We start from the raw sequence: 26,716 nt of genomic DNA, 5'->3' as shown, positions 1-26,716 counted from the left end.
GAATGGAGAATTATCCTTTAATGGATATAAGGTTTCAGTTATACAGGAGGAAAAGAGTTATGGAGATGGATGGTGGTGATGGTTGTACATTATGAAGGTTTGTAATACCACCAACCTGTAAAAGTTGTTAAGATGGTAAATTTTATATGTATTTTACCACAATTTTTAAATTTGGAAAAGAATCTTTAAAAGAAGGCATCTTAAAACTTGAAATTTCATTGGTCTGTGTAATCTAACTCTAGAATGCTAAGGCCTGGGGCCCCTGGGTGGCTCAGTTGGTTAAGTGTCTGCCTTCAGCTCAGGTCATAATCGCAGGGTCCCAGAATTGAGTTCCACATCCAGCTCCCTCCCTGTTCAGCAGCAAGTCTGCCTCTCCCTCTCCCTCTGTCTCTCCCCTCCACTTATGCGCTCTCGCTTTCTCTCTCTCTCTCTGTCAAATAAATAAAATCTTTAAAAAATTAAAATATTCTTTCTAAAAAAATAAAAATAAAATCCTAAGGACTCTAAGGTCCCTGTTTGAGCTTCTGTAGTCCTTTAGTTGGCAGAAATGACCTAGGAATTCCTTCTTGGCCTCTAATTTTATAGTTCTGTAATATTACAAAAACTTGATTGTTGTTAGTATTGAGTATAAATTGCTGAATGCCCTTACTTCCTTATGAATTTTTGCAGATGCATTTGATAAAGAATACAAGATGGCATACGATCGCCTCACACCTAGTCAAGTCAAGAGTACACACAACTGTGACAGACCGCCAAGTACAGGGGTGATGGAATGTCGAAAAACCTTTGGAGAACCTTATCTTTAAGACATGCACGTGTGTGTATACTTTCAATATGTATTGTATAGTCCATGTATAAAATAACATTCGAAGACTCTAAACTCTTTTTCTTCAATTTTTGAAAATGCATTTGTAAATGGTTCAGAAAGTCCAGATAGCTTATGTACAGAATGTTTTCAAAAGAGAAGAGTGACAAGTGAGGAGAAAGCCATTTTGTTTCCCATTTCTTTTTTTTTTTCTTTACTTCTCCTGTAATAAGTAATTAAGTATTTTGTGATGAGGAAATCCCTAAACAAAATTACTTCTCAAAATAAGACAGCCGTTTCATGGTTTCTCTTGGAAGACACGTTGAAAAATCATGTATGGAACTTAAACAAATGTAAGATCAAAGTATTTCCTGTTTTCATAAACTATTCAAATGTTTTGACCATGAAGTTGTATTATACATATTTTAAATTCTTTATAGTAAGTTGATATTTTTTTAATTTTTAAACTTAATATAGCAAACAAAATGAACTTAAACTTATGAAGCAAGCAATTAAGTGCTTATTTTCCTTGTCTGCTGCTATTTGACATAATTAGTACAGCTGCGGCTCTCTATATGTATCTCTATCTATCTATCTGTATTTTTTATTACCTGGAGGAATGATTCAGAAATGTCAGTGTTATGCTAGGATTGCATGTTAGTACAGCTAAGCCTGACCGCAGTAAGTAAATGAAAGTGAAGGTGTGCACTGCCCAGACTGACTTATTGAGCCTTGTGGAAGGAGAGCCGGAGAGGTTCCAAGTCTGCTTCTGCCAAATCAGGTTCAATATACCATGATTTGAAAATTTTCTCTATCACTAACAGATGCATACAGTACACAGGGAGCGCTTACAAACCAAATATCAATTTAAATTTTAATATGCTACATGAACACTTATGCTGGGAAATATGTCAGACAACTTATTCTAAATTTTACCCTTATTTTAATATCTAAAATATTGGGGATGATGTAGATTGTGTCATATTTATCTGGAATATGACCTACTGGAGTATTCTGTTAATATTATAAATATATATACATATATATAAAAATATTCAAAATATTTTTTCAAAAGTAGAAAAATAATAACTCTCAAAGTACAGCCAGATAGAATTTCCCATATTGAGGAACTTGGCTTTTTCAATAAGCCTTCAGAATCTGAAGTCTATGGAATCTAAAATCCAGAAATATCCAGAAATCAGACAATAAATAGAATGTTTTAGCACCAATGGTATTAAAGAGACTCTAAAAAAATATTTTTAGTTCCATTATTGCAAAAATCACTTTCTTTGGGTAATTTCTGATAAAAAGTATTCTTTGACTATTAGAATTATGTATAGATTATCAGTATGTGTATGTGCATGGTTGCACACATTGTCACAAATGAAGGAATTCTCTAGACACTTTCAAAGAAGAAAAAATGGATGGTTCCAAATTTGGTCTGGAAAGCCAGTAGAGTCCAGCACACTTGTACTGGGAATATCTGAGACTTCGAATCAATTTAGCTGCAGAAAAACTACCTTTTGCATTCACACCATTAGTGAATAGCATCAAGCTGACACATTTCACAGCTTTCGACTGGAGAAGTAATAGAGTTTACAAATGTGAAATTTTGATTCGGATTAGTTTGATGCTGAACTTGCTTACTTGAAAAATCTGGTGCTATGCACATATATATGCCTTTCCTTTGTAAATACAACTCCAGTCTTCTACTTTACTATTCATATCCAGGTTTCACATTCTGCCGGAGTCTTCTGTTCCCTAAATGACTTGAAAATTGTCAAACGAGAGAAATGTTTAGTAAGTGAGGCTTTGGGCATTGGCAACAAACATCCCTCAAATAGGGTTCTGGGGTTCTATTCTGGTTTTTTGATGCATGTTTTACTTTCCCTTATAAGAACAGCTTTTACTGTTCGTGGAAGTTGTTTAACTTTTCTTTAACACAAACTATATGTAAAAATTATAGTTGATGGATTTCAAATCTCTGACGCAAAAAAAGTGAGGTAAAGCCCATCCTTTCTGGTTCAAACTCAGATGGAAAAGTGAGTATAATTTTTACCTACCCCCCTGCCCTGCCCCCCCCCACAAAGTTTTGGTTTTGCTTTTGGTTGGGTTTTATTTCTACTTTTAATCCCCAGGAAATATTATTTGTAGAAATTTAGTCTTTAAAAATAAAACCTAAAACATGAATAGAAAGTGGTAAACCCTGCTCGAAAGAAAATTAAAATCTAGATCATCCTTTAAAATAACTCTATATAAACTTTTCTTCCATTTTGTCTCTGTTGAGGATACATTTTGAAGAATCATGGCCAATTGTGTTGGAGAGAAATACATTTTTGCTACATTACCTGTCTCTTGTTTTCTTACTCTTAGTTTTGTTTATATGTTTAATAGTGGAAAATAAACCATGCTGTGTCCTGGTATAACTTGTTTACTACTTCCTCCCATGGTGTTTTGAATGTCATACATTTGTATTTTGTATCTAATTTTGATATTCAACTTTTTCTTCCTACTGCCAGGTAAGGAATTATACAGCCTGCTCATACTCTGATTTTTGTCTTTTTTTCCCCTGATTTCTCTTTTGGACGATGGTGGGGAGGGAGGGAATGCTTTAAAACTCTAACACTACCAGCTTATTTGATTCTAAGTTTTTCTAATATGTTTTTACATTTTTGTATATAGAGAAATGGCCCCAGAAAATGTTGGTTCAGCATTTTATGTGATACATACTTACGGTACTTTACAGTGGTAACTACTCTAATACTTCAGTGCAACTAGCAAGTGTTGACCTGGTGTACAGAGAAGGCTGTGATGTTTTATTTCTAAATACATTTTAAGTACACGGTTAGAAGAGACCTGTGTGTATGGTAATGTCAGATTGCCCAGTTTTATTTTTATTTCTCCCACTAGAACTTGAAAGCTGCTGTTAGGCACTTTATTCCAGACCAGCAAAGGAAAGGACAGGCTGCTTCTTTCAGAGAGCCCTGGGCCCCCTCCTCTGCTAGAGTTAGCCTGCTCTGCCCTTCCTGTTTGGATATCTGACTAAGTTTTCTTTCAGAATTGCGTTCGTTGACAGCAGCACACCAGTCAGTTTACTTTAATACTCTCGGACTTATTCTTCTCATCCCTTTATACTGGCCTCTTCCTCTGGCCTCAAAGCAAGTACATTTGCTGGCTGAATTATTTTTGTTTACAAAAATTAGCTGTTCACAAATTAATATAGGAATTTGTCTCTTACACAAAAAAGTCTGTGCTTGTGCTTATCCTCCAAGATGCTGCCAGGCTCTACTGATGAAGTCTCGGCGGCCTTTCCCGGGTTGCTGTCGTTTGTGTGGCTCCCTCCTTTTGTCTGTATAGATTTTTTTTTTTCAAACGTTGTGCTGTGATGAAATCACTGGAGCAACTGACAGGCTTTCCTATAAATGAAATTCTTCAGGTTTTGCCTGCTCGTCACAATGAGGGGCCTGAAGACCGAAAGCATGCCTTTGGCTATGAAGGCAGCCTTAGACCAGGGTGTGCCACTGGGCTCTAGTGACCCTTACTCCCTGCACTGGCAGAGACAGCTCTGACCACGACCTCTCTTTGTATCTTCCGTGGTGACCAGTCCCCAAACGCATTGCAAGTGGCACCTGGGGTGGGGTGGGGGGCTCCCACAAAAAAGGAATCAGACCCCAAGGGTACTCTTTGGCAAGGAAGGCCAGCCAGTTCTTCAAATGTACCTACCGGGCTGTGCCATAAATACTAAATTCCAGTTCCCACCCTCTTTGGTACTCAATCTTTAAATAAGTGATAATTAAAATATAAACAGTGGCATAAAAGGCCAAGCCTGTAAATTTGATAAAAGCATTTTTAGATCGATTGATGGAAGCAACCATTTTACTATGTAAACATTTAAAGAGAACACCATTTTTCAAAAATATGGATGGTATTTTTTTTTCTTTTAACACTGTGTAGAACTTTAACCCATTAAGTCAGGGAGAGGCTCACATTTTTAGAAATTGGGCCCAAATCTATCACCAGGGTCACCAAGGAAATGCAACCTCCAGAGGGATGAAAACATCATCTGGGTAGCCACTGTCCTCCAGCTGAGAAGCTCCAGTGGGACAGTTCATGCACCCTAAGGCTGAATGAGTGACCTGGGATTTGTCCCATGTGACTAGATAGGTCACTTTGCCTATCACATGAGAGGACCATCTCACCATTATCTTGACATTTTAAGATGATCCTTCACCCTAAACAGTATAATTTTAATACATTATAGATTTATAAGCATATAACAAAAAATTTCATTTCCAAGCAGAACAAATTGATCTTTTAAAAATTGTGTAAGTTTTCCATCTCCCTGAAGTCTCCTTCCTCCCTCCCACCCCAGTGACTTCTTATACATCCATCAACACCCAGCTTTCATTTCACTTGACCCTTTCTGTCATAGTGTGGTGTGATCAGACCTTCCTCTCCAAGCAAAGAGAAATGCCAGACATCCAGCAAACTGATCATGAATGGGATGTTAGCTCATTAGAGTTGACTTTAATCATGAAATGTCTGTCCAGCACTTTCTCATAACAAAATGTTTCACTGTCCAGTACTCCTCAGCCATCCTGGGGAAAAATATTAGAACCCAGGCTCTTGGGTGATATCCCTGAGGTTGGCTGGAATTGGCTGCAGATGTGCATAGTTTGGCATTGGAATCACCCTTCTGACTCGTTCTGTCCTCCTGTCCTTGGGCCATGCCATATGGAGAGCGGGCAATGCAACAGCACCAATGAGGATAACTAAGAATACGGAATGACTATGTTTCCATCATTATCTTCTCAAGCATTCCAACCAAGTGACCTAAAGATATAGATTAACTCATCCATGTTTGCAGAGTAAAATACCATTAGGACTCACAATTTATTGAAATTTAATAAAAGTCATTTCCAAAGAATGTGAATCCTGGGGCAGGGAGGCAATTAATTAATTAATCAGCCCATCTTAAGAGATGGATTATGGACTGAAGTATTTTGAACACCAAAAGGTTTGATTTGTCCTGCTATCTTCTAATCTTCAATGAAAATCCTCTCATGTTCGTAATTAAAGCCGTATTTACCATCATAATCTATAGTCACCTGAGCTCCTTCTGCTCTGAAACTAGGGACACAGAACTGTTTCATTCTAGCGTGTCCCTTAAGTCAATGCTAGTAAAAGCAGCAAGCAGTGGTTTTTAATATGCAAGCACTTCAAATTCCACATGCAATGTTTAAATAGTGACACAATTTGTACAAACACAAAAGTCCTTTAACTACCGGAAGCAGTAATATTCTCTATCTCACCAGTTGTCATCATGTTAAACATTTTTGGAACTTCTCCTTTGTAACTGCCTGGAGATCCACTTACAAGCCACACAGGAAATCAATCGTCTTGCTTTATAATCCTATCTAGGGTGACACACAAAAATAGCATTACCCCACAGGATCTCTTACTTTATAAACAGACTTGGCTCTACTGATTTGGGCTCTCTTTAAAATTACTCCTTTTCTTACTCACGAGTAGCTGCTGTCACTGTTAGGCGAGAATATGCTGGAGGAGCAAAGCCAGGACTGCTTTTGTATGACTGTCTAATCCCTCCAAGGTGACCACTTGGCGGAGACAATACTAACTTGGATTTTCTAGTAAGTACATATGTTTAAATAGCCCTTAGAGTAGTTTTCCTTCCCTAACATTCCCACTTCCAATTCAAGGGTGATGTATAAATTTTAATTTCTTGGGCTACTTACTTTAATTTCAGTGTTGAGAAATGCAGCTGTAAGAGCTAAGGTAGTCCTTTTAAGCTATAAAATACTGGTATACATTTTACTGGACTATGATGTATAATGTAATTGATTCCTGTTATACATTTTTTCTATAGTCTTAGTTCCTTAAACCCACCAATAATTGGACCTGTAATATTTACAAATCTGATTTAAATAACAAGCCACATTTTAAACAGAAAAAGAGAGGACAGCAAACTGCAGCGTGTGCTTGGGCCAGAGGCCCGGGGATGCAGTGTAGACCACATCTGCATCTTCGGATCAGCAGCCCTTCAGGAATGATCAGGGACTGTGGGCATGGGGGCTTGCCTTACTGCTATTGTGACTGTCCCAGCCCTTACCCCCAAGTTATCTCTCATTCAGAAAACCCTCTGGCTCCAGAGGTCCTTCTACGGGCCTCCACATGATACTGCTGACAGCAATCAGGGGTAGGAGCTCCATCCCTCTAGAGGGGAGATTCTTAATCCACAACGAGCTGCAGATAATGTTCCAAGGATAATGTTCAGATGACATTCCCATCAGAGGCTCTTGGCCACTCTGGTCACTCTCCTTGGACCATGTTCATTCTTTCATTAATGTAACAAGAGTAGAGTAGCTTCTGGCATGGTTTTTCTGATCCATGTCCATTGTGAGCAACAGTGACTCTGACTCAGACAGATACAGGGCAGGAAATGATTCGATCTTCTAACATCACGCTGATTATCAGGAATACAAAGTAAAGGAGGAACATTGTGAAGCCCAGGATCTTGTTCATTCTCCATTTGCATGAGGCAATTGAAGAGATCACAAACAAGAGCATGAGAAAAAGCAAAACAATTGCACAAAACAAGCCATTGCTGCTGACTGGAACAGGCTGTAATCCATTGATGAGAGAGAAGAGCAACCAAGGGGCAGGCAGGCTGCAAGATTGAAGAGAAAAAAGTGAATATTCTTAATTTATAATATAATAATCCTACATACATATAAAACCCCACATATATGTAAACACTTTTATAGTGTTTTATAATTTATATAAATATATATAATTTATAACATTACATTTTCTAATGTATTTTATAATAAAACAATTTATAAATTTATATAATTTATATACTTATAAAGCTCTTATAATTTATAATTTAAAAGCACTTATTTTTACACACACACATACACACAAAGCCTATGAAACAGAACAGAAAAGATTAGCCCCATTTCACAGATGAGGAAACTTGAATTCAGGGAAATGGAAATTACATGCCCAAGGACTCACAGCTAGTAACTAGAAGACCCTAGATTAAAACTGAAATTTTCTGGGTCCAAGTGGGGTTTTTTCTCCATAATTCATGACGTGCGTATGAGAAACCCAGATAGGTTGATGTTTGACTCTTTAATCTCACAATTTTTATAAGCACTATCTCAGGTTAACATGTTTTTAAATTCTTCAATGATCAGGGCTCTCCTATGCTCCACCCCTCCATACACACACATACACAAATTCATATTAAAGAAACAAAAGTCCCTTCCCAAAACTGGGTTATGCCTAAGGAAATGAAAATAGCCCAGAGGTTCTGTTCTGACAAGTTGGGAGGAGGGGAAGGAGAGTGGGTACAGGAAGGTGCTGCATTTGCTTGTTTAGACAAAATGCTTTTAGAGCCTCTGAGCTGGCAGGACCCCAAATGCCAAGGAGCAGAAATATCAGGAGGTGAGACTGAGTCACTGCTCCTTCCAACCCCACTTCGACGGAGGTCAGTGAGCAGAGCATTTGACTGTATTTGGTAATGAATTTGATGGACTTTGTTTTTCAACTCATCTATAAATTCTACTTGGTTACATTTTAGGCAGCATTTTGTCCAATTATCCCATCTGGCCGTGATGAATGAGGGGAGGACACTTTGCTGCCTTGTAGACACTAATAATATAAATGCCCTATTATTCCACGTGTAAATAATGAAGCAGAAAACCAGCGAACAGAGCCGACACAGTGTTTCCCAGTCATACTTGATATGCCTTCGAAAGCAACTTTGCCACTCACCCCACGGTGATATCAAATATGTTACTGCCCACAGAGCTTGACACAGCCATGTCTCCCAGGCCTTTCCGAGCGACAATCACACTGGTGATGAGGTCAGGAATGGACGTGCCTGCTGCTAGGATCGTCAAACCCATGATCTCTTCAGAAATCCCTACTGTTTCACCAACCTGGTAAAAAGTTACGGTGATAAGAAAGCACGGCAACAGCAAGGGGAAAACCTGAGGCTCTTCAAAGCACCGACCACATGATATTTCGTGCAAGCCCAACCCCTTTCCACAGAGCTCAGCACTCTCCTTCAGCCTGGAAGAGATGGGCCACACAGAGAAAGAGCAGGGCCCCTGCTCAAGGCTTCAGGGAATGACGCAGCTCTTGTCTAAATTGGACTACAAGTCTATCTTTAATACCACCTCTCACTGTCATTTCAGCTCCAACACCTCCAGCTTCCCAAAAGAACTGCCCCTCCAAAGACTTGTACATTTCATGTTTCCATTTCCAGAACAACCATGGACACCTGCTGTGTGCCAGGAACTAAGTGAGAAGCCAGAGATAAAAGTATGAGAACCACAACACTGACCCTTCTCCCAGCCTAGTGAAAGAGAAAAACTTGTAACCAGCGATCCCAGGTAGAAGAGAAAAGCCACGGGCCCTCGGAGGAAGACTGACAAAGTGCCAGGCAGAAGGCCAAACTGAGCTTTGCTCTCACAAGTGTGCACAGCGTCACCAAGTGGAGGGGAGCAGGGCATGCGTGACAGAGAAAGCCTGGAAGAAGGCTAATAAGCAATGGTTAGCTGGATCAGCCCGTGAACGGCCTTCTATGTCAGGCTGCAGCGTGACTGTAAGACAAGACCCGCACTTGAAAATACTACACTCACCAGAATAAAGGGTCAACTTTTGAGCTTTTACAAACAATGTAGAAACTACAAATTCACTTGAGCCTCACCATTGCCTGGGTACTGGACCTTCACCCTGAAGGGGAGAAAAAGTGCCCTTGGGCCCTGATGATGCAGGATTTAGTTCACTCACCTGGTGAGCCCACCATACCATGAGGTATGAGAACATGGCAATCCATACGACAGATCCCAGGAAGGTAAGAACAAAAAACTTCTTAGACTCCTATTTGCAAAAAGGAAGAGAAATAAGTTGCAGAGACTAAAGGTCTTTGACCCTTCCGAAGGAGCCCCAGAATCAGTGACAGGATCTACTGGGGGAATGGTGGAGAGGATCTGGAGATGGTCAGCTGAGATCTGGATCTCCAGTGAGGACCCTGGGGAAGGAAGGAGATGGCAGCCCGCTGGGCGTCGGGCCAGCAGGGCATTCAGCCGTCACCAAACTGTGAAGAGAACTATTTGCTTGCCCTAGAGCCAGACTGGTCTAGGCGTTCCATGTGGTATCTACAACCTCCTGCTGCTCTCCTCACCTCTGGACCCCGAGGTAGAGTATGGACAGCCTTTGGGTAGGGCCTGTTAGTCAGAGCTTTCCCTATAAATGAGAATGCTGGGTAGAAATAATACTTCCCCCTAAGTTTTCAGAATATCCCTGGGACATATTGGTTGGCGGAAGGGGGAACTTGGCATTATTCCCATATTAAAATCAAGAAACTGGTAATAGGAATTGTACTAGTTCACACACTTATAGTGATAGAAACAAGCCCATTTTAGGGCCTCCCAAGCCTACCGGTATGTCCCCCTAGGCACATGGTCCCTTCTGGAGCTGCAAGGTGCATCCCAGATACTCTCTGTGGTTGAGCCCTGCCAAGCCAGTTTGCCCCGTCCTCTCACCTCTTGCGTGAGAGGCCTAAAGACTCCACAGACTCCCTGGGATACAGCTGGGTGAACTCACCAGCCTCCGGACATCGGGCACTGTCAGCCACAGTGGGAACACAATGGGCAGGAGGAACAGGTAAATGGCCTGCTTCTTCCTCGTCTCAGGCCACTCCAGAGACAAAGGCTCCTCATTTGCCTCCTCCTCTTCCTCCTCCTCTTCCTCCTCTTCCTCCTCCTCTTCCTCCTCCTCCTCCTCTTCCTCCTCCTCTTCCTCCTCCTCTTCCTCCTTTTCATCTTCACTTCCATGTCCTTCTCCTCCCCCTTCAGCAACTCTATCTTTCTCATCACTTTTGGCTTCACTTTTACGTTCAGCATTGAGTTCCTGCTCCTCATTTTCACCCTCATCAGCTTTCATGTCACCATCTTCTGCCTGGAGTTCACCTCCACCATCATCAGTTGCTTTTCCTTCTGCCTGGAGTTCACCTCCAGGATCACATTCATTGATGCATTTTCCTTCTTCGATTTCACCTTCATGTTCACCTTCTCCTTCTGCTTCAATTTCACCTTCACCTTCCAGTTGAGTTTCACCTCCACCTTGTTGTCCATTTTCACCTCTACCAGGAGCTTCAGCCTCTTTACCTGTCACTTCACCTGTGCTCTCGGCCTCAGCCACCTCTCCTTCCTGCAAGCCAAAGTCAACAGATTAGTGTGGAAATAACTGCTCTGCTTGTTTTCCTTCCCAGTGTTTCCCCATTTTTGTTATTGTTGTTCTCAGAATGGATCTAAAAACTTGAATATGAGGAGAAGACTAGTGCGGTCATTCAGCAAAATTCCCTTCCCAACATTCCCACCTGGTGGTTGTCCTGTCTATACTCGATCATTTTCAGGGATGGAAAACTCACCACCTTAGGTGGCTTCTGCCTCTTGACAACTCTGATTAAAGTTCATATTTATAACAAGGTTCTAACTCTGTGTATAGGTTAACTCTTTGAAGCCACACAGAACAAAGCTAATCACCCTTCCACAAGACAGCTTTTTATCCTGAGTTAGAGATTCCCAGGTTCTTCCATCTTTCTATGCTATAGCCCAGAGCCCCCTGCCCATGTTAGTGAACTCGCTCTAGTTAAGTTTATACCCCAGGAGGAAGCTTTGAAAATTGAACACAGAATGCCACACAGAGTGGAATAGGACTATCACCTCCTTTAGAAACGTGCTTCCATTAATGTTGTCTAATATAGCTTATCTTTTGGTGGTTACATGGCTGAGTCTACTAAAACTCCTAAATTGTCATATATCTTGTATGTATGAAATGATGATAATAATACCTACTTACTGGGGGTTTTTATGTGCCAGACACTATGCTAAGTGGCTTAGATTTTAATAGCACTTAGTGTGCTTCATGAGTCAATTAGTTTATAGTACAGACAGAATTAAATCCATCTAACAGATGGAAAAACCAGGATATAGAGTAGTTAAATAATATACCCATGGTTCACATAGTAAGTGATAAAGTTGGGCTTTGTAATATGGACAGTCCAACTCTCGGCCTCTTAACCACCAAGCTGTCCTGCTTTGCAGTTGCCAAGGCTGAAAGAGATCTTTGGTTCCCAAAGCTGAGTAGCTTGGGGAGCTTAGTAGAAATACAGATTTGCAAAATAAATGAATAAAATCAAAGAAATACAGATGTCCTGGCCCCATGTGGACCAACTGAATTAGAACCTCTGCGATGAGAAGCCAGGAATCTATTCTAACGTGCTCACAAGTGCTCCTAATACATCCGCTTGCAGACCAGTGTTTGGCCACAAGAGACTGACTCCATATGTAATCCAAAAGCCACTAATTCTGAGTGTCCACAGATTAGACACCCAACTGCCCTATAACAACATGCCTGGCCAGTCCCTCGAGCAAATGACCTGAGCTGTGTCCCCACAGGAGTATGTCATCTATAAAAATTTCATGACACAGCCAGCCTCCAAGGGATGCTCAGTGAGTCTCGACTCTGCTGCATATTCAAATCACCGGGAGGCCTTAAAAACTTTCATGCCCAAGGACCCACCCCAGATACTCTAACTTAATTGCGCATTTTTTTAAAGTTCCTCAAATTATTCTAATACGAAACCCGAGTTGTAAACCTCTGATATAGTGGTCAAATATTAATATTCATGGGGCCTGGGCTGTGAATTGGAAATGAACAATGAGAAGATTTTAGTCTCACTCTGCCCTCTGCTTCTCACTCTGCCCTCCCTCCCGCACCTTACCGGGAGAGAAGGTTTCTTGGAGGAGATGACAAGTCATTTAAATCCACAGGTATGGGAGTATCTGCCCAGCCTGCACCCTTTTCTCTGAGAACTATCACGCCTAACACCCTCTGAGCCAATGGCTCTTTTTTTTTTCTGTGTTGGAGTCAAAGCACCCCACCACTCCCTGCCACAGCTGATTGGACACAGACTGGATCCCTGACCGGGGACCTGGTTTGAAGAATCCAGTATCTTCTGATACTGGAAGCCAGTCATTGGTTGATCCCCCTGTGGACTGGAGGCCCTGCATGGGGGATTAGGGCTCTGTGTGCCCATAAGAAAGCAAATGAAGCCAGGCTGCCAGGCGAAGCTGAGTGATAAAGCCTGAACACAGAGGAGGGAACCTGAAGGAGAGCAAGACAGAGAGCAAGAAGCCACTAGGGTCACAGATTTCCGCTCAGGATTTAGTACAGTTCTTTGTGAGACTGATCTTACCCTGGGATTCCAAGAGACACCTCTGTAGCTTCTTAATCCCTTTCTTTTTTTTTTAATATAATTTTTTAAAAATTTAGATTAACATATAACGTATTATAAGCCCCAGGGGTACAGGTCTGTGAATCGCCAGGTTTACACACTTCACAGCCCTCCCCATAGCACATACCTTCCCCAATGTCCATAACCCCACCTCTCTCTCCCTACCCCCCTCCCCCCAGCAACCCTCAGTTTGTTTTGTGAGATTAGGAGTCTCTTATCTTTTGTCTCCCTCTCGATCCCATCTTATTTCATTTGTTCTTTTCCTGCCCCCCAAACTCCCTGCCCTGCATCTCAAATTCCTCATATCAGGAGATCATATGATAATTGTCTTTCTCTGATTGACTTACTTCGCTCAGCATAATACCCTCTAGTTTATCCATGTCGTCGCAAATGGCAGGATTTCATTTCTTTTGATGGCTGCATAGTATTCCATTGTATATATATACCACATCTTCTTTATCCATTCATCTGTTGATGGACATCTAGGTTCTTTCCATAGTTTGGCTATGGTGAACATTGCTGCTCTAAACATTTGGGTGCACGTGCCCCTTCGGATCACTACATTTGTATCTTTAGGGTAAATACCCAGTAGTGCGATTGCAGGGTCATAGGGTAGCTCTATTTTCAACTTTTTGAGGAACCTCCATGCTGTTTTCCAGAGTGGTTGCACCAGCTGGCATTCCCACCAGCAGTGTAGGAGGGCTCCCCTTTCTCCACATCCTCGCCAGCATCTGGCATTTCCTGACTTGTTAATTTTCTTAATCCCTTTCACTTGAGCTGGCCATAATGGGTCTACTCAGAACATTCATGATGCCATCAAGATGTCTTAGACACTAAATGCAAAGCTGCTGGCTTAAGGATGATACAATTGACTGTTTCTGGGTGTTAAACAGAAAAAAACAAACAGGGATGGAACTTGTCAACTAAATGCTTATTTACTGTCATTACTCAACCCTAACTGAGCATAGCTGTGCCTACCAGGCGTTGCCTCTCTGTGGGAGAGACAGACAGCTCAGACTGTGCATCCTGCCCTCAGGAACCTCACCACCTAGCAGAAGAACTAAGACTCCTAAACAGAGTGTGGGGAAGGCCGTGATAGGAGCCCTGAGACAGGGACCAAGTACAATAGGCGTTCATTCATCTGGCGGGAGGAGGAGGGGGGTCAGGGAAGCTTGATGGCCATGGAGGCTTATACAGTGGCCTGGAGAGGTGGGTGAGAGAGACAGGAAGGTGGAGGGGAAAAGGTATCCTGAAGGGGAGGAAACCAAGGCCCAGAGGTAGAAGAAGCATGGAGATAAGGAGTCCAGTTGGCTGGAGCCTGGCAGAAGAAGAGGCTGTGTGGCCATAAAGACAGCGGCGGCAGGACTCTGGAAGCCCTGTGGATAAACCTCAGGGGGTTCCAAAGGCATCCAGCAACCCTCCCCGCCACATGTCTTACTGCCCCCTAGTTTCTGACAGACACCCTGACAGTCACCCTTACATTCCTATGGCGTGTGACAGTTGGCAACACATTCTCATATATGGCATCTCACTCATACTGAGGTGTTAATGTGAAGTAACTGGCCCCATGAGGTACGTGATATTCACAGAAACAGCAGGCTTACCTCAGAGGAATGAACCTCCAATAGCATTTCAGACCTGCAGGAAGGAAGGATTTGGGGCCAGCAAGTCCTTCCTTGAGCCTCTTAAACTCCACCACCAAGGAAGAGGCTGGTGCCTACCTGACCACCGGGATCCTCCTCCTGATCTCCCTTCACTTCTGGAGCAGGGGCTGGTGTGACGGTGGCCTCAGGAAGCTGGGCTGGCTCCTCCTCTTTAAAAGATAAACATGCAATAGGTCAGAAAATTGTGCCAGATTCCAAGGGCGGCTATCAGAGGCTACTGTAAGGGGCTCTGGGCTACTGGACTTGTCTACCTCGGCATTTCAGAAAGTCTGGGGAATTTCTTGTCCATAGGAAAAGCAACATGATGTGATATGAACTGTTATTGGCCCATCCACAGGGATAGCTGCGGATAAGAGGACAGCTGGGAGTGGCCATCCTTGCTCCCCCTGTATTCACAAGCATCTAATCCTGACCAGTGTGGCCAAAGATCCTGAGAACAGCTTGGGCAACAGAGAGAGACAGCAAAGCCCCAGCCCTCAAGGTCTAACCCTTCCCCTTACCCCCTACATGGAAAGGGTCCTGGTGACTTCAAAGACAGCAGCTTGGAAGCCTTGGAATAGTATTGCCAGGAACAGAGACTCAGAAAACCTGGAGAGCCGGGTTTAGGAAGAGGCCCTCACTTCTTGGCTCTGCAGCTTTAGGTAAGCCACTCAACCTCTCAGCTGGGGTTTCCATGTCTATAGAATGGGGAGAGTGGCTGCTGCTCTCCCTCCCTCCGAGGGTTGCTGCGTGCATTAGGCAGGCCTGGTGTGCGGTGCAGGGCCCACAGGCCAAGAGCTCTCGTACTCTCTCTACCCCCGCTACCACAGGGATGCTGCTCTTCTGTATCATTGGACCCCTGGTGTCCTTCCCTCCTGGGGTTGCTGGTCTTGGACCAATCCCTAATAGCACTGTCCTTGTGTAGAAGTGACAGGAAGAAGAAATGGAGCCCAATAGAGTCTCCTCTGGGACAAGATTTAGTGAAAAAGAATCTCTCTCTCACACACACACACACACACATACACACACACCCAGCCTCGCCTGGCCCATCAGAGGAGAGTTTGCACAGAGCTGTCCAGGGCCTCCCTCAGGACAGCAATCCTTGCAGAAAGGGAAGACCCCAGAAGGAGGAGGCTAGCATGCAGCACTAGATCATCGCTCCAGCTGACTGGCTCCCAGAGGTCAAGAGGCATGTCTCAGCCCTGGGCCACCGGGAGGGAGGAAGGTGGCAGGAGGAAACCTAGTGGTCTGGCCATCCTCTCACCTTCTGGTTTGTTCTGTGCTTTAGCATGAGGCTTGGCTTTGGCCTGCTTACTCAAGCTCTCCTCCTCCTTCTCCGTGGAGTGGCGGGCTGCAAATGAGAAAGGGAACACATCTTATCTGGGACCCTTCAGTTAGGCTGATGAGTGGAGCAGCCAGAGCAGCTGAAGCGGATGGGAAGAGGCTGGCCTGGGAGTTGGGGTCTGGATGCTGGTCTTATTAGGCTCACTCATGCCACCCAATTCCCAGACTTTCACCCTAAATCCCCTGCATCATTACTAACTGGCTGTGACCTTAGGCAAGTCACTTCTTCTCTCTAACCCTATCTCTTTTCTGGTAAAATGACATGGTTGGACTCAGAGGCACAAACAGGATTTATTTCGTCATGAGTCCAAGTATTGGCTGTTAGAGCACGAGATTGAGGAGGACTCTGATCCAGGGTGGGGAGGAGGTGGGGGAGGAGGTGACCGGGACTCATCAGTGATGTGTGCAATGAGCAGGGAGTAGACCAAAAATGGCAGAGAGATATTTTTGCCATACTTGAACAAGATTATCTCTTTGGTCCTTAACAGCTCACTTTCCACGAATCTACCAGAAGCTATACTGTACTGGTCACTACTGGTGACCGTGTTCATGAGACTTCCTTTTCTGGTCAGAAAGGGGAAATAGCTGACTTCCAAGCTCCCTGCCATGTGATTTCTGACCCCAGGTATCTGGAGCCCAGGCAGGGCCTCCTTCCACATCCCTGCGTACACGCTTGGCCAGCAGCCCACAGAGCACTCTGTGCACAATAGTGCTGCTCTGACATCGAAGAAAAATGAGGAGGGCAATCTCCTTCAACGTGACAGTGTCGCGGGCAACATGCAAAGCACTTTACCCATGTGGTTCAAGGTGGGAGACACGGAGACTGAGGCAGAGGGGCTCACGAGATCCTCCTCACGGCTGTGTGGCCCAGGAGGGTGAGCACAATGGCACATGTGATCAGGCAGCGTAGTGCCATGGAGTCTGTTCTGGAGTCCAGGCTGGCTTCCCCCACGAGCACTGGGCCACCTCGGGAAGCCTGCACACCCTTGCCAAGCCTCCGTGTCCCCCTCTAAGAAGTCAACATCATGAGACACACAGCTCTGATGGGAAGGTCCATGAGACAAAATAAATAAAAATATTATTAACTGGTACAATTAAATTTTGCTGTGTTAGCTGGAGTTCTGGAGCCACAGAGCCTGGGTTTGAATCCTGGTGCTGCCACTTGCCAGCCGAGGACCTAGTCAACTGATTCCTTACCCTCTCTGTACCTCAGACTCTTCCTCTGTAAACTCTCACAGGGTTGTTAAAGAAATACATAAATTGATCCATGAATGTGCTTAAAACAGGACCTGGCCTCCAGAAAGCCCCGTATAAGCATGAGCTACAAAAAGGACCAAGTGAGTAGTTGAGAGCGTCTGTCCTTCCCAGGAAGCAACTCTGCAGGGGCCCAGACTCCAGAGGGTTTGAGTTAGAAGGGACCCTAGAGATCCTCCGGTTCATGACACAGACAGATGGAGGAGGTACAGTGCAGAAAGCTGCAGGGACCAAACGCTGTCTGCATCCAGGATGGGCAAGAAATATAAACAGGTCTGGAACTTCCTCGTTCCCGCCTGTCTCCTACACGCTCTGAGTTGGTTCGGCTGTAGCCATGTCTGGCAAGAGGCTCCATCCTGCGGGGCCACCCCTCGGGTACACGAGGCCCTTCCAAGAGTCCCGGTGGGCGGGCCCTGCAGCTCCGAGCCAGAGCCGAGATTTCAGGAAGTGCGCATACTATGGCCTCCCTCATCCACACAGCTTCAGTGTCCCCATGGCACAGATGGAGCACTGCCGTCTTCTGCCGAGCAGCACGGAGTTGCAGTTATCCCAGGAGAGCTCCTTGGGTTGCAGTGCTGGCACTGAGAACATCTGCTGACTGTGGGCTAGAGGGGCTGGCAAGGAAAACCAAGTCCTCGTGTTTCCTTCTGACCCCTCCTCGCACACCCTAACCTCTCATCTCCCACGGCCCTGAGGAAGGCAGGTCAGTTGCAGGGCCTCTTTCTGGTCCCCTCTCCCTCTCTCTCTCATGCACACACACACATCCAAGTGAAATCACCATAAAAGGCATGGGATCCCGGAGAATAGAAGCCTTTTCCCACGGTAGGGGAGAGTTCAGACCACATATCAGCTCCGTGGAAAGAGCTGGAACACCTGGAAAGGGTGGAAACATCTGGACAGCCATTTGGAATCAGCAGATGGAAACACAAACATGTATCTGGAAAGTCTTGGGAACAAAGGCCTTCATCACCGCTCTGCAAGGTCCCAACGCCTCCTGGATGAGGTCTCGGGGTGTAGAATCAGAGCAGGACTTCATCCCACATTGTATCAGCCATCACCTGCCGTGAGGCCCTTTCCAATGTACCAAGCCTGTTTGTCTTGCTGGGGCTGACTGTCCCCTGGCTCGCCCAGAGCTCGTTTCCCTCAAATGGCCTCTCTGCTCTCAGCGCAGCCAGATCATCTCCTACTTAGTATCAATCTCCCCTGACCTCGGCCTGGCCAGGCATCACATAATCTGTTAGTACAAGTAGGTCAGCTGCTGGTCATGGAGTGGCCCAGGCAGGGGGGCCGCGGTCCCATTCAGCAGATCTTTATCTTCAGGATATTGCTAGAGTCTGTGATTCCATAAGGAGTGGCCAAGCATAGCCCCAAGATAGGGCTTCCTTCAGAGCCCCAAGCCACGTGTGCCTCCAGCACTGATCACCCACAGGCTGCTGGGTGCTGCAAACTCTACTCTCAAAGCTCCCGGGGTACTGATACTGGTGTGTGTGGCTGGGGGGTGGGGTGGGGGGCTCTCGCAATGTCTGCTGAGGCTCACCCTGAGGATTTTCAAAGGAAGGTTTGATCATCTCGTCATTGTCTCTGCTTCTCCCAGTCCAATACCCTTTTAAATACCCAACAACCCAATACTGTATCTGCAGGGGATACTTCAGAGCCTGAGAACATTCTGAGCACACCGCCCCCTCACCTCCCCCCCCCCCCCCCCGCCATTTGTCCCTGAATCAGAAATGTAAGTCAGGAGGCTTCCTGATGCTCATGAGTCGGTCTCCAGGGTCATAGTTCAGCCCTCTGGGGAATGGGGCCAGAAGGCAGGGCTTGGTAAGATGGATGGTGAGAAGCTCAGCTACTCCCATCACTTGTCAAGTTGGACTCCAGGCTCCACCTTCCTTTGGACCCCTACCGCCCCCAGAAGTGGTCCTGGCAGCTCCTATGGCATTCCTGGCTGGAGAGGGGTTAGCAGTTTTCATGGGACTCCAGAGCTCAACATGGAGCACAGAGGGGTACCACTCAGAGATTCTGGGCTGTGGGGCCCTATAGGAGGTACCCCCAGGAGTAGCCCTGACTAGTCAGCCTGGGACAAGCTGCCTGGTTGGAGATTCTGTGGGATACTGGAGCCGACTTGTGGGTGGTAGGTCTTGTAGGGAAGTCACTGAAGGCAACCCCACATACACTGGAGCAGGGCACACGGCACGCTTGGCCTCACCAACTACAGGTAAACTCTTTTACAGGAAGGGACAGGGAGACAGGGAAGTCATGGGATGCGGATACCTAAGGACCTTAGCTCCTGTTGAGTCCTGTGCCTTCTCTCTGCCCTGTCTCCCAGACTGCTGACTTCATCCCCCATCTTTCCTCTGCTCTCGATTCCCCACTCTGCCCTCATCCTACCCACTGCCTCCTAGTTTTGCAGGTCCCTGTTCTTGTCCAGCTGCAGGAGGGAGGGAGTGGACAAGAGACCACGCAGGTCTGGGGAGGCCTTACTTACCTTCTCCCAGAGGGTCCAGGCTGTGGAGCATGAGCTGGAAGATGGGGCTGCGGATGGTACTGTTGTGCAGAGAGGCCAAGCTCCTCTCTCGGGTCAGCACTGCTGGGAGCACTGCTGGGAGCTGAGCAGAGGAGAAGAGGGCCTCAGTGGGCCCTGCCCAAGCCAGGGAAGGAGCCATGCGCTAGGGCCTCACTATCCCCGGCCCCCCTCCCTTGGAGGGCAGAACAAGGCACAGGAGCCTTATCCTGGCCTCCCCCTCCCTTCACCTCCATCAGGAGCATTAACACTGCTTTCTTTCCCAGCCTCCCCTCGCTCTTCCATGACTGGATAATTCTATGTACTGAATAATTCCCCAAGGTCTCAACAGGGAGCAGACAATGTGCACGAAACATAGGGTCTGTCCTTCCCTGAAGATACACTCTCACAGAAACACACTCACCCCCACACGCAGACCCCCTGTGCATGGGTACACTTCACGGATCCTCAGAGCATCATCCTGCTTTATCATTGCCCCAGCCCCAGATAAGCAAGACTGTGATCTCCTTCTACGGAAAAGGAAACGGAAAGTGAACAAGGCTAGGTGGTGTATCCAAGGTCCGGTGGGGAGTAAATTAGACTCGATACTAGCGCTCAGGACTTTTGATTCACAGTTTCTGTTCCTTTTTCTACCCACAGATGCTCAGGAGATCCTCACAGGCACACACATACTCACACCTATGTGCGCAGATACCCAGATGTGACACACATAGAAATATCTGATTTGCAAAGGAGCATCCAAGACAGACCAACGCTTGCTCAGGCTCTCGCACCCCCCGCCCCCATTCCCATTCCTCCGGAGCTGAACTCCTCTGCCATCTAGTGGCTGTGGTAACACAGTACTCCACAGCAGGCCTAGGGATTTTCTTCGGTGAGGAAGATTTCATTCAGGCCCCAGCCTCTCTCCTCTCCAGGAATCCCATAATTCTTTCCAAATATCCCACTGCCCAAAGGCAGCTAAGATACCAGAAACCTGAGACTCCCCTGCCTCCAGTGCCCCTCCTATGTTTCTCTTATTTCTGGAGCATTCCAAATCCACAGGTACTTTTTAGATCAATTCTAAACGGGGGCTTGAGTTCGTCTAGTCCACAGTCATTTTACAGATGCAAAAGCTCACACAGCGAGCCAGGGGCAGAGCAAGCAGGGACATTCTGGATTTAGCTCCCTAAAGAGCACCTCCTCCCAGGCCACCTTGGAGGTGACAGTCCCTCTGGCAAAGGAGCTGGCTCCTTCCCTAGCTTGCCCTGGGAGCACTCCCAGGAGCTTCCCAAGCCTGAACCCCACCCAGGACCCTCTGCATCAGGGCCACAGTGCCTCAGCTCTATGGCTGCCCTCCGAGACCCTGCGGTGTCCCCCCTGGGCAGACGCCACATGGCCCCCACCTTGTCCCTCTTGTTTTCCTGTAGCTCATTCACCATGACTGCCCCCATAGCCTGGCCGCAAACAGGGACTGGAGTTATGGGATGTTTGGAGAGACACTTGCTCTCCCTCCCTACTTCTCTCTCTCTCCGGGGAACCCTCAGGTGGGAACAAAGAAACACACCCAAAAATAACCTGCTCTCAGGAGATGTTTTACCATATCCAAACCCCAGCCTGGCCTTTCATGGTCTGGCTTCCGCCTGCACACAGTAGGCCCAGTCAAATATGTCCACTATCTACACTCCAGTAACACCAACTGTCTTTCAGCCTCTCAAACGCAACATCCTCTTTCCCCACTTTGAAACCCTCATCGCGGGGCCCCTCCTCCCATGCTTGGCACCCTCCTTCCTTCCCTCACTCTATTTACATGCCACCTTCCTCTGGGGAGCTGAGGTGTTGTCTCATTCTCTTTTATAGATTCCTGTTCTTCTCCTCCATAGCACTTTCCTCAATTTATTTGTGTGTTAACAAACATTGCTAACGTTGTTAACAAACATACAAATAAATTAACTGCCCCCCCAGCATCTTTTTTTAAGATTTTGCTTATTTATTTGTCAGAGAGAGAGCACAAGCAGAGGGAGAAGCACGCTCCCCACTGAGCAAGGAGTCCAACGCTGGACTCGATGCCAGGACACTGTGATCATGACCTGAGCCCAAGGTAGATGCTTAACCGACTGAGCCACCCAGGTGCCCCACTCCCCACCCACCACCCCCTACCCCCAGCATCTTGAAGAAAGATTGCTTATTTCATTCACCACTATGTGTCCAGCAGAAAAACACTCTTGGGCACTTCACAAAGATTCAATAAACACTTGTCGCATGATGTGTGAATGAACTGTCCTCTAACTGTCCCCAATCCATTCCAACTCCTGGGGCCTTGTTCATGACTCTTCTCCATTCCTCCACATCTACCAGTTTCTCAGAAAATTCAGGGTGAATTTTTCTATAAAGCTTTCCTGAATGGCCCCTTCTACTCCCACCCTCACTCCAGCTCCCTATGATCCCTTCTCTCCTCAAAAGCTGTATAACAGTAAACACATTTTGTGTTACCAAAATCTGGCTCTGTGATCAAGTAAGCGCTCGGGTCCTCCAGAAGCTGCACGGCAGCCAGCTAGGAAAAGAGACAGCCCTAGAAAAATCTAAGATGGAGAATCACTAACGCACAGTACTTATTGTCTGGACCACTAGCCTGCCGCCTTGCATTTACTGCTTTATATATAATGCCATTTGAACTTTTAAAAGAATTATGTTTTAACTATTGACATATGTGAGTTGTCTACCCAGCTAGACGCAATTTTTTTTCGAAGTGACAATACAGTCATCTCTGTTCTCCTAACCTGCAGCACAGTGTCTTGTACATAGTAGGTGCTCATTAAAGGTGAGCCGACTGAGTAGCTATTCCTAAGGAGCTTCTAGTGCTATCTTCAGGCAACATGGTCACCCCAACAGTTGCCCCCAATACCTGTCTTCACCTCCCCACTGCTGGCCTCTATGGCCAAAACTAGAACTGGACTTGCTACTGTCTCTGTTTCAATGCAGAAAATAAAATAGTGCCTGAGCCAGGGTACTTCACACCCCCCATCCTCCCAATTTGTTCATTCGTTCAGTTCTTATTTCCTGAGTACCTGCGGCTTATAGGTCAGTGTGCTAGTGCTGTCGGGACGCAAAGATGTCGAGGACATGGGTTCTATGTCCAGAAAGGAACTGGAACCAATACTGACAAAGTAGGGGTGCCTGGGTGGCTCAATGGGTTAAAGCCTCTGCCTTCAGCTCAGGTCGTGGTCCCAGGGTCCTGGGATGGAGCCCAGCGTGTCAGGCTCTCTGCTCAGTGGGGAGCTTGCTTCCCCCTCTGCCTCTCTGCCTACTTGTGATTCCTGTCTGTCGGATATACAAATAAAATCTTAAAAAAAAAAAAAAAGTACTGCAAAGCAGAGAGTGGCGCAAGAAATGAGAAGCGTAGATGAAGCTGCAGTGGCGGGAAGGACAAGAAGGCTTCCCGAAGTAGGCAGAATTTGAGTGAGCTTTGAAGGATGTGGGAGGTTTGAATGCTGGACATAGATGGCTGAATGAATTGAATGAATGGATGGATGAACCAATGAATATGCAAACGAATGAAACAGAGCAGAAATAACCAATCTGCATATGAAGGGAGCACTTCGAATTTCTGAACAAATCCCCTGACTCTTTCATGACACAGGGTAGGTTTACTGGCATGGTAAGTTTACACCTGCTGGCCCAGCCTCCTCACGTTTATCCCATCCAACCTTCACCCAGTGAGTTTCTGGAGGCAAAAAACCGGAAGGAGCCAGGGTGCCTTTTGGGGTAGCTAGTTCTGTCCACAGAGGGGCAGGAGAGATGGACTTCTGCCCCGTGATGCACGTGCCTAATGATTTTTTCTGCCATTCAGATTTACCAAGGCCAAAATATTTCTGAGTTCATCGTTCTTTGCACATATCAATATCTTCTGAGATCAGCATGTACTTCCAATTTTCTGAAGCCCTTCATATCCACTCTCTCATCCAGGACTACTAACTCCACGAAGCACACAAGGTCAGTATTATTACTGCTCTTGGATAGATGAGAAAACAGAGATGCGGAAGGAGTGTGTCACTTGCCCACACTCACAAAGTCAGTGTCAGAACTCTGACCCCCTGATGTCCATTAGAAGTATGTTGTTCCTGTTGTCCTTTACTAGCTCGCATTTCTTTGCCCAGGCATAAATAAGATAATGAGGCAAAATTTCCATTCCCTAGTGGCTTTGTTCCAAATTATTGACATTTTAGGTAAGTGGACATGAATGTTCTTCTCCATTTAGATGTGGATGATGGGTCTATTATGGGTAGCAGTCCTGGCAAGGAGGTGCTTTCAGAATATGCTCTTGGTACAAACACATTTCATATCCACCTCTGACACCAATCCATCACCCCTCCCCTTTCTTCAGCCTCATTACCCCACCTTCTCCTTCTCCTCATAAAAATTAGCAAAGGGAGCAGACCGAAGAGGATGTCTTCATGCCAGCCAAACCCCCCAGCACCTGTGATGCATCTTGCTGAGGCTGAGCAGTGGGATCCCTTGTAGCTGCTCCTGAAACCTGTAACAGCAAATATGGCAGCCCCTCAGGGGGCCCCGGCTCCTGACTTCCAATTTCTATCTCCCACTAATACAGCAGTTAATCATTGGCTTCTCCCCTCCTAGACCATCCAGGACACATTCCCTGAACCATATATTTTAGTCTGTGATTTTTTTTTAAAGATTTTATTTATTTATTTGACACAGAGAGAGAGAGAGATCACAAGTAGGCAGAACAGCAGGCAGAGAGGGGAGGAAGCAGGCTCCCCGCTGAGCAGAGAGCCCCATATGGGGCTCGATCCCAGGACTCTGAGATCACAACCTGAGCTGAAGGCAGAAGCTTAAACCACTGAGCCACCCAGGCGCCCCTGTGATTTTTTTTTTTTTTTAGATATTCATTTAACAAGTGTTTTTACTGAATTCTTGGTCCGAGTCCTGCCTTTACCCAAGTTACACTCCAGTAGGGGACCCTTCACTCTAACCTTTTCCTGCGTACAGTCTTGTACTCTGATCGATCCACTCATTTTTTCTAAGCTGGAAACCCGGAAGTCTACCCAAATTCCTCCCTCTCCTTCACAGCCCACATCCAATCAGCTGTCAGACCTAGTTCCTAAAGTCCTCAAATTCAGGCCGCATCTCTCCTGCCTACAGTCCTGTAATCCCTCCTGATTCCTGATCTGTCCTCTTCCAGTTCATTCTCCATCCTTCAGCCAGAGTGATAGTCTGAACAAAGCACAAATCACGTCCCTCCCCCACACTCTAGGGGCTTACTGTCCTCACAAGGGAGTCCAGACTCCTTAGCTGAGCACCTACTAGCCTCCTCTTACCTCCAGTCCAGCACTGTCCAATAGAAATAGAATGCAAGTCACATACATAACTTTAACTATTTTAGTAGCCACATTTTTTTAATTAACAACACAATGTATTATTTCCCCAGGGCACAGGTCTGTGAATCATCAGGTAGTAGCCACATTTTTTAATGTAAAAGGAACATATGAAATTAATTTTAACAATATACTTTAACCCAATATACTAAAAATATCATAATTCAACATGTAATTAATATAAAAATATGAATGAGCTATTTTGCCCTTTTTTTCATACCAAGCCTTTGAAGCCCAGTGTATATTTTATACTTACAGCATATCTCAGTCCAGATTTGCCCCATTTCAAGAGCTGAGTGGCTCCATGTAGCTAGTCTTACATGCTTTTTCTTAAAGAGTGTCAGGCCCCACAAAATTTGTACCAATTCCCACTCTGCTAGGCCGAGCTCATCAAGGACTTGGGACTGTGCCTTTTTTCTCACTGTAACCCCGACCCTACACGGGCCTCATATAAGGGATTCAATAAATATTTGTTGAATGAATGAGCATTGGAGCTCTTTATAGCACAGACCTAGGGCCTCCCCCTCCCACTCCCTCTCTCAGCCGGTCCTCGATTTTAATTACCACATGTTGTCAGTGATTCACAAATCTCTAGCCCAGACCTTGCTCCTGAGCTTCAGGCCCATGTGGGTAACTGTCTCCCAGACATACCAACTTGGAGGTGCCGTAGGCACCCAAATTCATCACTCCTGACTGAAAACTCTTGAATAGTCCTAACCCCGTCCGTCCTCGAGTCTTCCCTTTTTCACTGGGTGGGACCACCATCTACCCCACTGCTCAAGGCGAAAACCTGGCAGCATCCTTGACTTCTCTGGCTGTGGCACCTCCCACCCACTTCATCACCAGTCCAGATGATTCTGCCTTTAAAACATCTCTCAAAGATACACACGTTGGATGCCCACATCAGCCTCCCAACTGGACTCCCTGTTTTAACCCTCGCACACCTACAGTTCATTTTTTTTTTAACATTTTATTCATTTATTTGACAGAGAGAGATCACAAATAGGCAGAGAGGCAGGCAGAGAGAGAGGAGGAAGCAGGCACTCCACGGAGCAGAGAGCCCGATGCAGGGCTCAATCCCAGGACCCCGGGATCATGACCCGAGCAGAAGGCAGAGGCTTTAACCCACTGAGCCACCCAGGCGCCCCCACGATTCATTTTCTACACAGTGGTTAGGACCGACCTCTTAATATGGCTCCTCGTCACTTCGTTCCCTGCTGAGCATCAGTTAAAATCCAAAGCCCGTATCTGACCCATAGGGCCCGGCAGGAAGCCACTCCCACCTCTCCAGCGTGATCTTGCTCTACTCTCCCCTCACTCACTGACCACACTGGCCTCCAGTTCTTTATTCCAATGTACTGAGCTCCTTCTGGGCTCTAAGCCTTTGCAGATGTTATTTCCTCTTCCAGAATTCTTCCCCATGGAGCACAGGGGTGGTTTCCCTTC

General features: G+C 45.8%; 2 protein-coding genes across 9 annotated transcripts in view; one reads left to right on the top strand and one right to left on the bottom strand.

The window, feature by feature from the left end:
* The window catches only part of DENND4A (DENN domain containing 4A), a 149,164-nt gene extending 145,814 nt beyond the window's left edge, over positions 1-3,350 (top strand). For all 8 annotated transcript variants that reach the window (XM_047736990.1, XM_047736989.1, XM_047736996.1 and 5 more), the window contains one exon: positions 670-3,350. In XM_047736990.1, the coding sequence (XP_047592946.1) occupies positions 670-806 (137 nt within the window). In that variant the 3' untranslated portion in view covers positions 807-3,350. The remainder of the gene's footprint in view (positions 1-669) is intronic.
* Positions 3,351-7,153: 3,803 nt separating this feature from the next.
* Positions 7,154-26,716, bottom strand: part of SLC24A1 (solute carrier family 24 member 1) — a 31,045-nt gene continuing 11,482 nt past the window's right edge. The window contains 7 exon segments of the mRNA XM_047739282.1: positions 7,154-7,493; positions 8,606-8,772; positions 9,629-9,718; positions 10,445-11,050; positions 14,861-14,952; positions 16,047-16,133; positions 19,863-19,983. Coding sequence (XP_047595238.1) covers positions 7,244-7,493; positions 8,606-8,772; positions 9,629-9,718; positions 10,445-11,050; positions 14,861-14,952; positions 16,047-16,133; positions 19,863-19,983 — 1,413 coding nt within the window. The 3' untranslated portion in view covers positions 7,154-7,243.

The sequence above is a fragment of the Lutra lutra genome, chromosome 7 (assembly GCF_902655055.1).
Source record: "Lutra lutra chromosome 7, mLutLut1.2, whole genome shotgun sequence".
Lineage (NCBI taxonomy): Eukaryota > Metazoa > Chordata > Mammalia > Carnivora > Mustelidae > Lutra > Lutra lutra.
Note: the sequence above shows the minus strand (reverse complement) of the source record. Positions and strands in the feature narration are given on the sequence as shown.